Source organism: Zeus faber, assembly GCF_960531495.2.
Source record: "Zeus faber genome assembly, chromosome: 1".
Taxonomy (NCBI): Eukaryota; Metazoa; Chordata; class Actinopteri; order Zeiformes; family Zeidae; genus Zeus; species Zeus faber.
The window spans coordinates 25,600,960-25,615,313 of NC_137193.1; the positions used below are offsets into that span (position 1 = coordinate 25,600,960).

The 14,354-nt window shown below is 41.6% G+C and overlaps 1 protein-coding gene across 1 annotated transcript; it reads right to left on the reverse strand.

Moving 5' to 3' along the window:
- Positions 1-1,022: 1,022 nt before the first annotated feature.
- On the reverse strand, positions 1,023-4,017 carry dazl (deleted in azoospermia-like; the record flags this gene model as incomplete). Its single annotated transcript, XM_080019004.1, has 8 exons — positions 1,023-1,096; positions 1,338-1,401; positions 1,591-1,671; positions 2,006-2,133; positions 2,235-2,301; positions 2,417-2,468; positions 3,765-3,856; positions 3,943-4,017. 8 exons carry the CDS (start codon positions 4,015-4,017, stop codon positions 1,023-1,025), a joined length of 633 nt encoding a protein of 210 aa, XP_079875130.1.
- Between the last annotated feature and the right edge of the window lie 10,337 nt (positions 4,018-14,354).

Consider the following 14,354-nt stretch of genomic DNA (forward strand, 5'->3'; position numbering starts at 1 on the left):
AATACCCCAGTCAGAAAACACCAAAACAAACCCAAGATTTTAATGATTTCAAATCGAAATAATAAACAATAAAATATAAATATGAAGGAGAAGGAAAGCAAAAGTGATCTTAAAAGTTTTTCAGTTTGTTTTCAGTTTCAAAAACAAACCGATCACAGTAGACTTGGGCCGAGGTGCTCTTCTCCTCTGGTTTCACCATGGTTGGACTCCCTTGTGGGTTAAAAGCGGCCCGACACATGCCGCCCGTGGTTTCTGACCGGGTGGGTGGGTGATCTGTTGGTGGTGAGCTTGAGTGGGTTAAAATGGGTTTCTACAAAAATGGGTCTCCGAATTGCCAGGAAAGAGGGGGTCACTTGGTGCGTCATCCTTCTACTTGGAACTGTGCAGGACATCGGGACGCCGCTCTGGACGCCGCTGAGATTTCACTGGATCCAACCCTGTAGAGGATAGATGAGACAATGTTAAATTCTAACTTGAACTAAGCGCGTGTGTTTCACGTTCAGCCGCGGTGAAAAATTCAACAGACTGTCCCGCAAGTATCAGTTAAATTTAACATCATCGCTCTCATATTCAGTTAAGTTTTGACGGTAACTACGATACAGTTGGTACAGGACAGAGGTTCCTTTTAGGTAGAACTAGTGTAGGTTAGGAACTAGATTATTCTTTACACTGTTTTTTTTTAAATATATGGATAAATCAAGTTGAAATGTAGACCCCCATACGTTCATATTTAAGACAACTGAATAACTTTAAGACCAAATCTCAGTAAAACTGGATTTAAGACATTTTAAAAAGGACCTGTGAAAACCCTGTACAATGACATCACAACTGGTCCAATGAAGGAAAACACCCTGGATCACGGTACTTTCCACAACACCCAGTGCGATGTGAAGCTGTAGAAGGCTGTGGAGGCGCCAAAGTGGATAGGAAGAGGCCCCAATGTGAAATAACACGTGCAGAAGTAAAGGAAGGCAGTGAGAGAAGACGTGAGGGATGAGGGAAGTGAGCCCAACATATGAGTTCTACCTGACGGGCGCTGAGCGTGCTGTGACTACAGCACGCTCAGCAAGGTCTGGACTCCACAGTCCACAGAGCTCTGGAAACAGGGCGTCACACCACATCACACAATGGGCCAGCGGAAGGTGACCAAGGTTGACGGAAGACGGTGAAATTGCTCTTCAAATAGTGTCAGAACTAGATGATATGTACAGTCTACAGTGGGAGCCAAACTAAAACTAAAAAAAGACAACGACTCATAGTTTATATTTTGACCAGACATCGCCATCCAGTGGCACACGTGAAGAACACAGTTTAAACGGTATCGCTATTGAAGTCACCTGATTGAGGGGCTGAGTCCTCTGGTCCCCGGTCCAAGGAGGTGGGACGTACTGGGCAGGAAGGGAGGAGAGAGGTCACAGGTCAGACAGAGCGCAAGAAAAAGACACCTGGTGCATGAGCATATGCATAAGAAGAGGTGGAGGTTAACCAGGCTGGGGCCTTGATCTCATATGCACAACCATATGCTCAGCCAGGGAGACCCTGGCACATGTGACCACGCATTTCTAAGATCGTGCATGTGTGTGTTTGTACCGAGAGGTTGTAGGCGTTGGGAGAATAGCTCATGGGCATCTGCTGGAACGTGACCCCTGGAAGGCTGGAGTAGGAGAATGGCTGCGGAGAGAGATTTCCATGAACACCAGAACCAGAAAGAATGGGTGCAGAGTTTGTTGTGTTTGAAAGTCTTTTATGTTTGCCAAAGGAGATGTTGAAGGCCACCAAGGCTTCCGCTCCCTGGGGCGGGCGGGGGTCAATACGAGGGCTGCACGACATGGGAAATAAATATTCATTGCGCAATAAAACTAATGGATAGCACGTGAGATCGCATGTGACAAAGTCATATTTAATCTTTGTGTTGCACAACTATCAGTTCCTCCAATTACGGCTTCTGTGATGATTGCTGAATGAACGGTGAATATTTTGGCTTGTGTGCATCCGTTAGGATTACCTGATTGTAGGTGGCGCCACCGTTGAGCACAGGCAAGGGCTGTGCCACGCCCCCTCCCAAAGGCGAGCAGCAGGCGCAGTAGATATACTGCAGGGGACTCAGGCTGAAGTAGCGGGCCGGCATAGTGCCTGAACGGAACACAGTCACCAAGAGTGTGAAATTATTCTGTCCCTTTCATTTGGCTAGATGGGGCGCTGCCTAAAAAAAAAGAGTTGGTTTTAACACATACGAATGCCCCTCTCCTTCATTATGGCAGGGCCCAGCTTGAGTTTCTTCCCCTTAAAACTGATGGGTTGCTGTGGCGACAAGAGTTGACAGTTACATGTTAAACTGTGTGACGTGCATTTGCTGAATGATATAATAATACAATATAATAAATCAACTGCTGCAGTGAAACGGCTCCACGCTCACCTCGACAATCTTCTGGATGTTCACGTCTTCGTTGAAGTACACAAACCCGTACCTTGAGAAAGAACAAGGCTAATTGGATGACTTTTGTTAAACATTTTTACCTCAAATATGTAAATATAAGAATAAAAAATAAATAAAATCAAGGACTACAATGAAGGTCATGATTGTTTGTGTAAAAATCTAAACGCAATCTATATCTTATAAGTGGTACAGTGGTACCTCGACTTACGACTGTAATTCATTTTAAAAGGATGTAAAAAAAAAAAGTCCGACGTCGAAGCAATTTTTCCCCATATAAATAACGAAATCATGAAGGGTGAAAATAAACAAAATACACAGCACAAACACAGTAAATATGAAAAAGTCGATACAAGTCGGTCGCAAGTCGATACAAATTTTTGTACCTGTTTTGGCTTGTTGATTTGAGAAAAAACGTACAAGTATATTCCTGAATGCATTTCCAGTCTACAGTATAACTGTACAGATGATCCAGTGTTTCCCACAGACTTAGATTCTATTTGTGGTAGTTGTTGCACACGGTCCCCCCCACCCCCGTTCAATAAGGAAATTTAGCAAAATAAAATAAATGTAAATTAAAAACAATGTTTTTATTTGCTCGTCCATGCTGGCATTTCACAACTCCCCACACACCCTCCTGCTGCTGCTGCTGCTGCCCCCTGGTGATCGGATGGCCAAATGGCGATCTCGAGTGGCCACGATCGGACAAAATGAATAAATCAATGTATGGGGAAACTCTGATCTATGGGTTTACACTTGTAAAGTCAGCAGAAAATTTCACCGACCTTCAACTTAATTTATGTTTTTAGGTTTATTTTCCACATCTTTAGGTTCAGCTCTCTGGTTTACCGTTATTGTATATGACAACATTGTTCTGTTTTGTTTTTTTCTGTTAACATTTATTTATTCTGCTTTTTCTTTTTTTTTTATTAGGTAGTTTGTTGTTTATCATTAGGTTGTCATATTTTATTGTATACAGTAAACCAATTTCATTCTATTTTTCCATATATTGCCATTCTTTTTTATATTGTATTCCAATGCTCTACTATTATTGTCTATTTTTTATGTGAACTAAATCTATCTAGAGTATGCATTTCCCCATCCATCAATCTATGAAATACTAATTCTATGTGTACCGTAGAACACTTGGCATAACATGGCAGAAGGCCTTTTTCTATAATGGACAAGAAAACATAAAAATTAAAAGCGACAAAAAAATTTGAAATGCCCGTTAAAGGTAAAAATGTATATAATACATATATATCATATCATATCATATAATAATATATATAATCTCAGCAAGTATTCTAAATTAAATCCACACACTCACCCTTTGCAGATCCCGCCTCGATAGGTGATGATTTTCACCTCCTTGATGGTCCCGAACTTGGAGAAGAACTCTCTGATTTCATGTTCCTCCACCTGAAGACACCAACCACAGCGGTAAAATAGACAGGTAAAGCAAAGGTAAAGTGTGTATGAATAGTTGAACACCTGGCCGTACGCACCCTCATGTCGATGCCCCCGACAAACAGTGTGTTTGGAGTGAGTTTCCCCTGAGGGAGAACGTAGCCATTCGACATCTTGTGAAACGGCGACTTGGGGCAGGTGCTCCCTTGTTTCTGGATATCCTAAAATCAAACAACACGACATGATTAAAAAATAAAAACAAAACGTTTCGCAACTTCCCATTCACCAGAACCGATGGAGGAGGACAATATTTTAATTTTTTTTATCTTTGCAATAAGACCCCCGAGGGAAGTTGCAGCGTCACAGCAGCTCTCATCAAAGCAACAGGCAGTAATAATGAAGCAATACAATACAAATATATAAGGGAAAATTACAATAAATGAACCTCGAAACTCCTTATAAACAGCTTTTGTTAAAAACTTTTGTGTTTCGTTTATTTGGTTAAAAAAAAAAAAAAAAAAGAATGAATGAAATGAAAATGTAAAACTAGATCTGTGTTGGCTAAAATTGATGTTGGGAGACTAAAAATTCCCAGAATTCCAGTTCCAAACGTCCCCCCCATCTCAATCTTGGTTCTGTTGTGTTCTGAGACGTTGGTGTTTGCCATGACAAGTGACGTTATGCAGCTGGAGACGAATATGACGAATATGAATATGAACGATACGAATATGAAGTGGCCATACAGCTCTAATGGGCTGCGCGCTCCCGCGGACGGCAATGGCCGTTGTTGGCGCACGACCGCTTTCCGGCACGACACCTGCCCAGGCCAACTCAAATGGAGCAGTGAAGAAATCAAATATTTGAAAAAAAAAATGGTGGATCTAAAAAAAAAATAATAATAATAATAATAATAATAATAAAAAGAATCGAATTAGATTAATTTTCTGAGTTGTTTTATACGTTTTAAGCGTCTGTATGGGCAAGCGCTCGTACTCAATTGGGAAAAGTTTTAAGGGTTCGGAAACACGGCATCCGCGCGTCCCTACACCTTCCAACATTCTTGGACGTACTCTTAACAAAACAAAAAAACGGAACATCAACCGAAAACGCAAATAAATTCATTAAATGTCAGTTAATTTAGAGTTAATCTACTTGTTTTCAACAGGAGAGTGAGTTCAGGCCGCGGTTAAGGGTTCGACACGGAAACTTACCGCACTTACGCTAGCAACAAGCTAGAGCCGCTGCGCTAAATCGGCTAAAACAGTGTTTCCACCTAGCCGAGGGAATAACCAGAACACCAATGGCTCAACCGCAGCGCGTCTTAAATCACTTACCATTTATAAAATCAATATTTTAAAAAACAACAACAACAACAAAACAAAACAAAAAAAAAAAAAAAAGGGAATGAACTTCGCCAACACGTGGGGGGTTTCCTCTGGCGGAGGAGAAAGTCCTCGGCAAGGTCGGAGGACGGAGGAGGCTCACGACAGCCCCGCCCAACGCCAGCGCGACCACCACTCAGAGCGCTGCTCCTTTGGTGGGGGGACAAAACAAACAAACCTCGATTTTCTCGATCTTTTTATGAACCAGCCACTCAGAATCCTGATTTGTTTGGAAATGTATTTCGTAATACGTATTCATTTCAAAAACAAAAAAAACTCCTAACTTGTGGGACTAGCAACGTAACGTAGACGCCGTGGTGATTTCCATCAGAACGGAGATTCGACGAGAAGCTGAAATCCAACAGGTTCACCTGTGTGTGGCTTGTCGGAAGATGACCACTAGATGGCAGTAAAGCTAAAGCCTACTATTATAATAACAACAATCTATAAACGTATATAATAATAATAATAATAATAATAATAATAATAATTCTCTTTATTTGAATAGCACCTTCCATAAACAACACCAATAGAAGGTAAAATATAGCAATGATAAAGATGCAAACAATGTTTATTTGATGAACTAAGCAACTATCATGTTTGCGTTTTGGCTCCTCACTTTAGACTCTGAAGAATCATGGTCGTTCCTCGGTGAATGCGTTCCAATCATTATTTCTCTTCAGTTATTGGTCTCGAATTCTTAGTCTTGAACTGTCCCAAGCAAATCTGAAATGACTGTATAATTGATAATCCTCACAATAGTTTATGTTAAACAATGCTGAGAGGATAGGTACAAGAAACCCACAAGTAAGAAGACCGGTCACCATGTTGGATGAACTGCCGAGACCTTTAACTTAGGTCAGTATCAAAACAGGGAACTGAATAACTTAATCTATATGTTTATTTTATGACAATGTGATATTGGAAACCTTCACAAAAGTTAAATTAAATAACATTTTCTCCTTTAAAATAGTGTCAGTTACTTCTTGGGGTTGTTTTTTGCCATATGCAAAGGTGCAAGATAACTGAGTCTGTCTGTGTGTTGCTATAAAATTGGTTTTGGTTTGGGATGGCAATAAAGATGTAAGACGTATCATATTTCATGGAACTGTCAACAGTGGAGCCCAGCACAATTGAATGTGTCACATCCTCTATCGCTAAAGTTCAGTATATTGATGACAACTAACTGTGTGATAACTTCCGTGAATGTTATCGCATGATAAATTAATAAAATTGTATTTGAGGCGAAATAGGATGTAGATGGACCTTCAATTTGGTGTGAATTTTGATGGAAGATGATGGCATGGTAGCATGCATGGTATGGGTTCACATTTGATGTTTATGTAAGAAACTATGGTATTATTTTAGTCTACATTTTATACAATGAAGAATTTGTGATATATTTTGTACTCATAATTGTGATATACAATTTGATAGAACCGCCTATGCAAAATCAAACATTTCCATACAAATGGAATCCAACTGCACAAAATGTACATTGTGCAAGTACAGTACATGACAGTCATATACAGTATTACTATGGACAATAAATTACCTGAATTTCTTTAAATTGTATATACAGTTTCTATTACGTGCATACATTTTCATTTCACCTTTATTTCGTTCTTGGGGATACATTGAGCGATGAACCTTCATTTTCAGTGATGCTGAGATCACATTGGACAGAACAAATAAATAAAAAAAGAACACAAAAAAAAACAACTAAAATAAGTCAAGAAGACAATAGGAACACGAACTTCAACATTGGTTAAAATAATTCCTAGTTAAGACAATTCCATTCTAAAACAATGAGATTTGTAAGCATATTTCTAAAATGTCCCAGTGGTATCAAGGAATGAATATTTAAAGTGCATTGTAGGTTTTCCCACAAGTCAACAAAATCATATACATACTTTCATACATATATGCAGTGAAATGTCTCCGGAGATTGAAGTGGCGCGTTCAGGGACCTCCGGCACAGAGACACAGACGACGGGGTCGTAAACACCAGTTTATCGTAGAGAGCGGGCCAGTTGGAATGAGCCCAGGAGCAGATAGCGTGTGCGATGACACAGGCTCCAATCCTGAGCGTGTGTGGGGATGGGGGTTTTACCCGCTGCTTGTTACACCAACCGACGAGCAACAGGTATGCAGCCCCTCTGATCCCCACCACCTAGATCCAGGTCAGGTGTGGCTGCTCAAACCACACCATCCCCACACCACAAACATATACAAGTGTTCTCATCTTGCAAAGAGAGCGGGCCCGCCAACTTTTTCATAGAGTACAATGATGGGTACTGTAGGCATCACCAGTAATAAATCAAAGAGGATAGTGATATATAGCGTCATAGGGCTTTAGGGTGGTAGCAGCAGCATGTCTATATAGGACATCATCATAATCCAATACAGAAATTAGTACAGTTTGAACAATTATTTTTCTACTAAACATTGGGAAGCAGGCTCTATTTCAATAAAGAAAGGTGATTTCCGGCCGCAGCTTTTCAACCAGTTTATCTGGTTGAACTTTAAAAGTGAGTTTATCATCAGTTCAGATGGCTAAATATTTAAAGTGTAGGACTCTTTCAATAGCTGTACTGAGTAAAGTGCTGATAGGAAGTTTGCTATGATTGATTTCCTTAGCTCTTGTGAATAGCATATATATATATATTTTTTTTCCAGCATTTAAGACAAGTTTGAGATGGATATGTGCCTCTTGAAGAACTTTAAAGGAAAGTTGCAGATTCTCATTGCCAGTTGTATGGAGTCAGCCCAACAATATAAGATAGTGTAATCTGCATACCGATGGACGCAACAGGTAGTCAAAGACCGGACAATATCATCGATATAAATTGTGAAAAGGACCGGTCCTAAAAATCAAACCTTGAGGGACACCTTTTGTTATCGATAAGAATGCAGATTGAACATTACCCGTTTTCTCCACATTGCTGTCTATCACAAAGGTCATTTTGGAACCATCTATAAGCATTCGGGTCACAGCCAATACTTAGCAGTCTGTGTAAGAGCAGGGAATGATCAACTGTTTCAAAGGCTTTTGATAGGTCGATGAAAAGAGCTGCACAATGCTTCTTGATATCCACCGCTGTCAATACAATTTAAAAACAAAGATGTAGCAGAGGTGGTGCTGTGGTTAGCTCTGAAACTAGATTGGAGAGGACTCAACACAGAATGCCTGGATAGAAAAGTCTTGAGTTAATTGTTTGCTATTGATTCAAGTATTTTAGACAGACAGGACAATTTAGAGATAGGGTGATAGTTATTAAGATCACTATTATCTCCTGCTTTATGCAATGGCGTAACGTGAGCAACTTTCCACGCTTTGGGAATTATATCTGATGAAATGGATAAATTAAAAATATGTGTTACATATTTTTAAATCATCAAGGCAGAGAGCTGGTGAAAGAAATGATCCAGTTGTTTTCTTGGAGTCAATGGCAAGAAGTGCTTCAGTAACTACATTAGGAGTGAAAAGCTGGAGGGCAGACTAAGGGACAGGACTTATATGTAGTATGTACATAGACATCCATTTCTGGATTACTCATAGATTTACCAGATGCCGTGCTCCCATTGTCAAATAGGTGACCAGCTGCAGCTGGTGAATGCAGATACGCAACGATAGAAAAAGGTCGATTTGTAGTATTCAGTGGTAGCACATGCAGACTAAGATGGCAATAAGGGTACGGAAGTTTGATTTCCAGCTAACACTGTTTTTGCGTTTAACAGATGTTTCATACTACTTGATGTCAAATTCCAGTATACAAAACAGATACCTATATACACAGTATACCTTTGCTGTATTTACAAAGTATACCTTTGATAAAATCATTTCCTCGGTGTGAAAACTGTCTGATTAATTTTAGATTATGGGCTACACCGATTAGCCACAACATTAAAACCACTGACAGGTGAAGTAAATATCATCACTCATCTCGTTAGAATGGCACATGTCAAGGGATGGGATATATAAGGCAGTGAACAGTCACTTCTTAAAGTTGATGTGTTGGAAGCAGGAAAAATGGGCAAGCGTTAAAATGTATATATAACACAACAGAGACAATTTATTCTATTTTATAATTATAGAACCCAGAATTGCGATTGTGGCGGCCGCCTGTCTGACACTTCATGTCGATTATGCACATTTTAGTATTTTGAGTATTTTTAGAGCTTATAGAGCTTATTGTGCATAATCAGCGGGTGTCATGACATTTCACTACATATACACTACTCACAAAAAGTTAGGGATATTTGGCTTTCGGGTGAAATTTATGGAAAATGTTAAAAGTTCACGCTACAGTGATATTATATCATGAAAGTAGGGCATTTAAGTAGAAGCATGCAATGGTGATTTCCTAATTTCAAACAATTTATTGAAACAAAAGCCAACAACAGTGGTGGGTACACCACAACAAAAAATGTCAATGTCTCAATAACTTGTCATGTGCCCTTGAGCATTAATTACAGCTTGACAACCACGTCTCATGCTGTTTACAAGTCGACTTGTTGTCTGCTGAGGCCTGGCCCCCCACTCTTCTTGAAGGGCGGCCCTCAGGTCATTGAGGTTCTGGAGTACAGAGTTACGAGCCTCTACACGGCGACTCAGCTGATCCCATAGGTTTTCTATGGGATTCAGGTCTGGAGAAAGTGCAGGCCACTCCATTTGAGGTGCCCCAGTCTCAAGCAGCCGTTCCCTAAGGATGCGACCTCGATGAGCTGGAGCATTGTCGTCCATGAAGATGAAATGAGGCCTGTGTTGTTCATGCAGGGGCACAATGACTGGATTAATGATGTTATTCAGGTAGTATGGGCTTGTCACTGTACCATTCACAAAGTGTAGGGCAGTTCTGTATTGACTAGACACACCTGCCCACACTGTAACACCACCACCACCAAAGGCTCCCCTGGTGACAACAGTGGCTGATGCATAGCGCTCTCCTTGACGTCTCCAACATCGTTGGCGGCCATCATTTCTGCTCAACGTGAATCGACTTTCATCAGAGAACAGCACTGAGGCCACTGGTCCCTATTCCAGCGTAAATGCTCCCTGGCCCGTGCAAGACGAAGATGCCTGTGCCTGGTGGTGTGGTCAGGTACCCTTGCAGGTCGTCTAGAACGCAGACCACGCTGATGTAAAGGGTTTGGAATGGTCGGACGTGACACTTGGGTGCCTCTCACCTCCCTTAAATGTGCCTGGAGTTGAGTGGCATTCATCATCCGGTTCCGCAGGGCACTGTTCACAATGAAGTGGTCATCAGTGTGGGATGTGGCCAAAGGACGTCCACTTCTATGCCTTTCTGTGACTCTTCCAGTCTCTGTATCTCTGTTGCAACCTGCTGATGACACTCTGTGACACTCTAAGCTGAGTGGCCACTTCCCTCTGAGAACATCCTGTTTGAAGCCTCACAATGGCGAAGTACTGTTGATCAATTGTTAGGTGTTGTCTTGGTCTCAGGATGTCAAAATGTGAACAGCATGATGAAGAGGACTGTTTAAATACCAATTCTAATTGAACCAGGAAAGTTATTTTTCGATTCATGGATCAAACACTTGTTGTGAATTTTGCCGTTCAACAGTTGGACATGTGCATTCAAAAGTTTAGAGAAGGTCAAATTAAGTTTACCTGTAAAGGTTATAGTGCATTTTAGGTTCATCTTGAAATTTCAACCGAAAGCCAAATAACTTTTTGTGAGTAGCGTATGTATGACCTTATGTATATGTATGTGACAAATAACCACTTGAACTTGAACTTGAACTTGAAAAGGGCCAAATTGTGATGGCTAGGCGACTGGGTCAGAGCGTCTCCAAAACGGCAGGTCTTGTGGGGTGTTCCTGGTATGCAGTTGTTAGTACCTACCAAAAGTGGTCCAAGGAAGGACAACCGGTGAACCGAGAACAGGGTCATGAGTGCTCAAGGCTCATTGAGGCACGTGAGCGTGAAGTCTAGCCCCTCTTTTCTGATCCCACAGAAGAGCTAGTGTATCACAAATTGCTGAAAAAGTTAATGCTGCTATGATAGATAGGTGTCAGAAACACAGTGCATCACAGCTTGATGTGTATGGGGCTGCGTAGCAGCAAACCGGTCAGAGTGCCCATGCTGTCCAGTCCACCACTGAAAATGTCTACAATGGGTACATGAGCGTCAGAACTGAACCATGGAGCAATGGAAGAAGGTGGCCTGGTCTGATAAATCACATTTTCTTCTACATCATGTGGATGGCCGGGGTTAGGGTCCGATCCGATGGAGCATCTGTGGGATGTGCTGGAACAACAAGCCCGATCCATGGGGGCCCCACCTCACAACTTACAGGACTTAAAGGATCTGCTGCTAACGTCTTGGTGCCAGATACCACAGGACACCTTCAGAGGTCTTGTGGAGTCCAGGCCTCGATGGGTTAGAGTTGTTTTGGCGCCACAAGTGGGAGCTACACAATATTAATGGTGGTTTTAATGTTGTGGCTGATTGGTGAATATCGTAATGAAAGACACAAGATGCAGACAAAGTGGCTTCAAGTGGCTTCCATTGGCCTGAATGGCCATGATGATCAATCTGCCAGAAGTCTATATTTTGATCAACTGGATAATTATTCTGGGAAAATCTGGAGGAGAGAGTGAAAAATATATCTGAATAATGCATTTCCCTGATAATATATTGGTACACTTTCTTACAAGCCATAACAAGGCAATAACTATATATCTAGCGAGGCCAATTATTATTATTTTTTTATTTATCCAGTTTATTTTCATGCGTGAGTTCCAGTTGGAGCAGAACTGATGCCTTACCGTGTGTTAGGAAGAAGAAGGAGAAGAAGAAGGAGAAGAAGAAGAAGAAGAAGAAGAAGAGGAAGAAGAAGAAGAAGAAATCAGAGAACAAGTTTATTCCTCCACAATCTTTCCGGGCGAGCACGGGGTACACTGAACAATCAAATCGGCCGGCAGGTTACCAAGACTTTCCCAGGGTTTCCCAGTTATCCAGCGATTTGCCACAGAGAGAAACATTGCGACGTACTGCTTGTCTGGTGAGAGTTTTTGTCTGAGATTAAAGGAACTGAACCATGAATAAACAGAACCATCTACATCTGTATATAGTAGTTAAATGTTCATGTTTGGTTTGTTGTCTTTGTTTCAGCTGTATGTGTAGTCCATGTTTGTACATTGAGAGAAAGCAAAAAACCGGAGTCAAATTCAAATTCCTTGGCCTTGACATACATGGCGAATAAAGCTGATTCCGATTCAGATGCAGATTCTGAACTTTGAATTGTGGGAGACAAAATGTTTGGGCCCTCTTCAGTTGCAAGGGCTAAAGGACACTATTTTAAATGAACCCAATGAGGAAGAAGAACCGGCAGAAGACGAGTTAAAAGATGCAGAGGCATACGCGGAGGCAACTTTTATCACCCAGTTTCTGGGTGATAAAAGTTTAGTCGCTGGTAATGTGAGATGTGGTGGATGATGGGCGGAAAGCGCTACAGACTATCATTAAGGGGAGCCGCGTGTAATTAGCCTGTATACACGACTGACTTCACTTCAAAAGTCGAGCAGTGAGAGTGTGACTGAATACGTCATACGCACAGAGACAGCCGTCACAGCATTAAGGAAAGCTGGTGAGACATATATTAAGCATGTCAAACGCAAGCAGTGGTAGTCAGTGTAAAAGCACCCCACATCGGGACGCAAGCTGCGGACGGAAAGACTGACGGCGGGCAAAATTAATATTCAGAGGAGGCGAGCAGCAAGGAGCATGCATTCCGGATGAATGAATGGGATGCGTAGATCCAGCCAGGCCGTGGCATCAAGGTGAAAGGTCTGATGGCGGATACGGGGTCAACCTTGCATATCGTCATGGATATAGCAAAGTCCATGAAGTTCGCCGACAGGTTCCAGGTCGAGACACACTGAGATGGAGTTGGCCGATGGCACAAGGTGCAACGGACTCGTAGCACGCAGGAGATGTGGGGGTTTGCTCGATGGACAGCAGAGGGCAACGTTACAACAAGGCTGAGACAGGCGTTGTACGTCCCCTCATAGCCACAGGACAGCTTTTCTGTAAAAGCAGCTACTGCCAGCGGAGTGACCGTAAAAAGTAGGGAAGGAGGGGAAAAAACGTCCTACAGCACAGAGATGGTATAGAATTCCACATTCATGAATATAACAGACTATGCTATTTACAAATGAAATTTCACATAGTAAATGATGAATGCAATGACCAGTGTAAGGGGTGTTATGATATGCAGACATGGCATGAGATCCTAGTGCAGTGTAATTATGATGATATTCAGAAGTGATCGAGTGTTAGAATAAAATAGACAAACTTGCCCTTCATTGCGAAATGTGCACTCAGGTACAGTTTATCCAAACTTGGAACAGGGAGCATGGTGTAAGAGCCAAAGCAGCTCTAGAGTTGGTACACACAGATCTGGCTGGACCGATAGAGCCAGAGTCCAGAGACGGTATAGGTTTGCATTATCATTCACTGATATTTATTCCAGTGGCAGTGTTTGTGTACTTTCTAAAAAATAAGAGTGTCACAGTGCAAGCACCAGAGAAGTTTCTTGCGGATACAGCCCCGTATGGGAAGACTAAATGTATCAGGTCAGACAATGGTGCAGAATTCATGGGAAAGAATTACCAGGCACTACTCATACGCAAGTTACCAAAGCAGTTACAATATGGGCCTATGCAGTGCAGACAGCAGCTGTAGTAAGGAACAGATGCTTTAACAATCGTATAAAACAGATGCCTCACTTCATGTTGACACGAAGATAGGGTAGTGCAATTACAGTAAGAACAACATTGTTGAATCTGACAAATACAAGGCACTTATGAAGCCAAACTATACAGTCAAAAGATGGGCGAAAACTATAAGGAGACATTTTCTCCTACTGCCAGTTGGACCAGTATCAGGGTGTCGATGCAAAAAGCGGCACAGGAAGACCTGATTTTGTATCAGATGGATGTCAAAACTGCGTATCCACATGCACCAATAGATGGCCAGATTTAAGTGGAACAACCAGAGGGTTATGAGGAGAAAACTAGTGCGAATGGAAAGTTGGTGTATACATTAGCAAAGTCACTCTAAGTATAAGATGCTACACGAGTATCTGAGTGAAAACGTC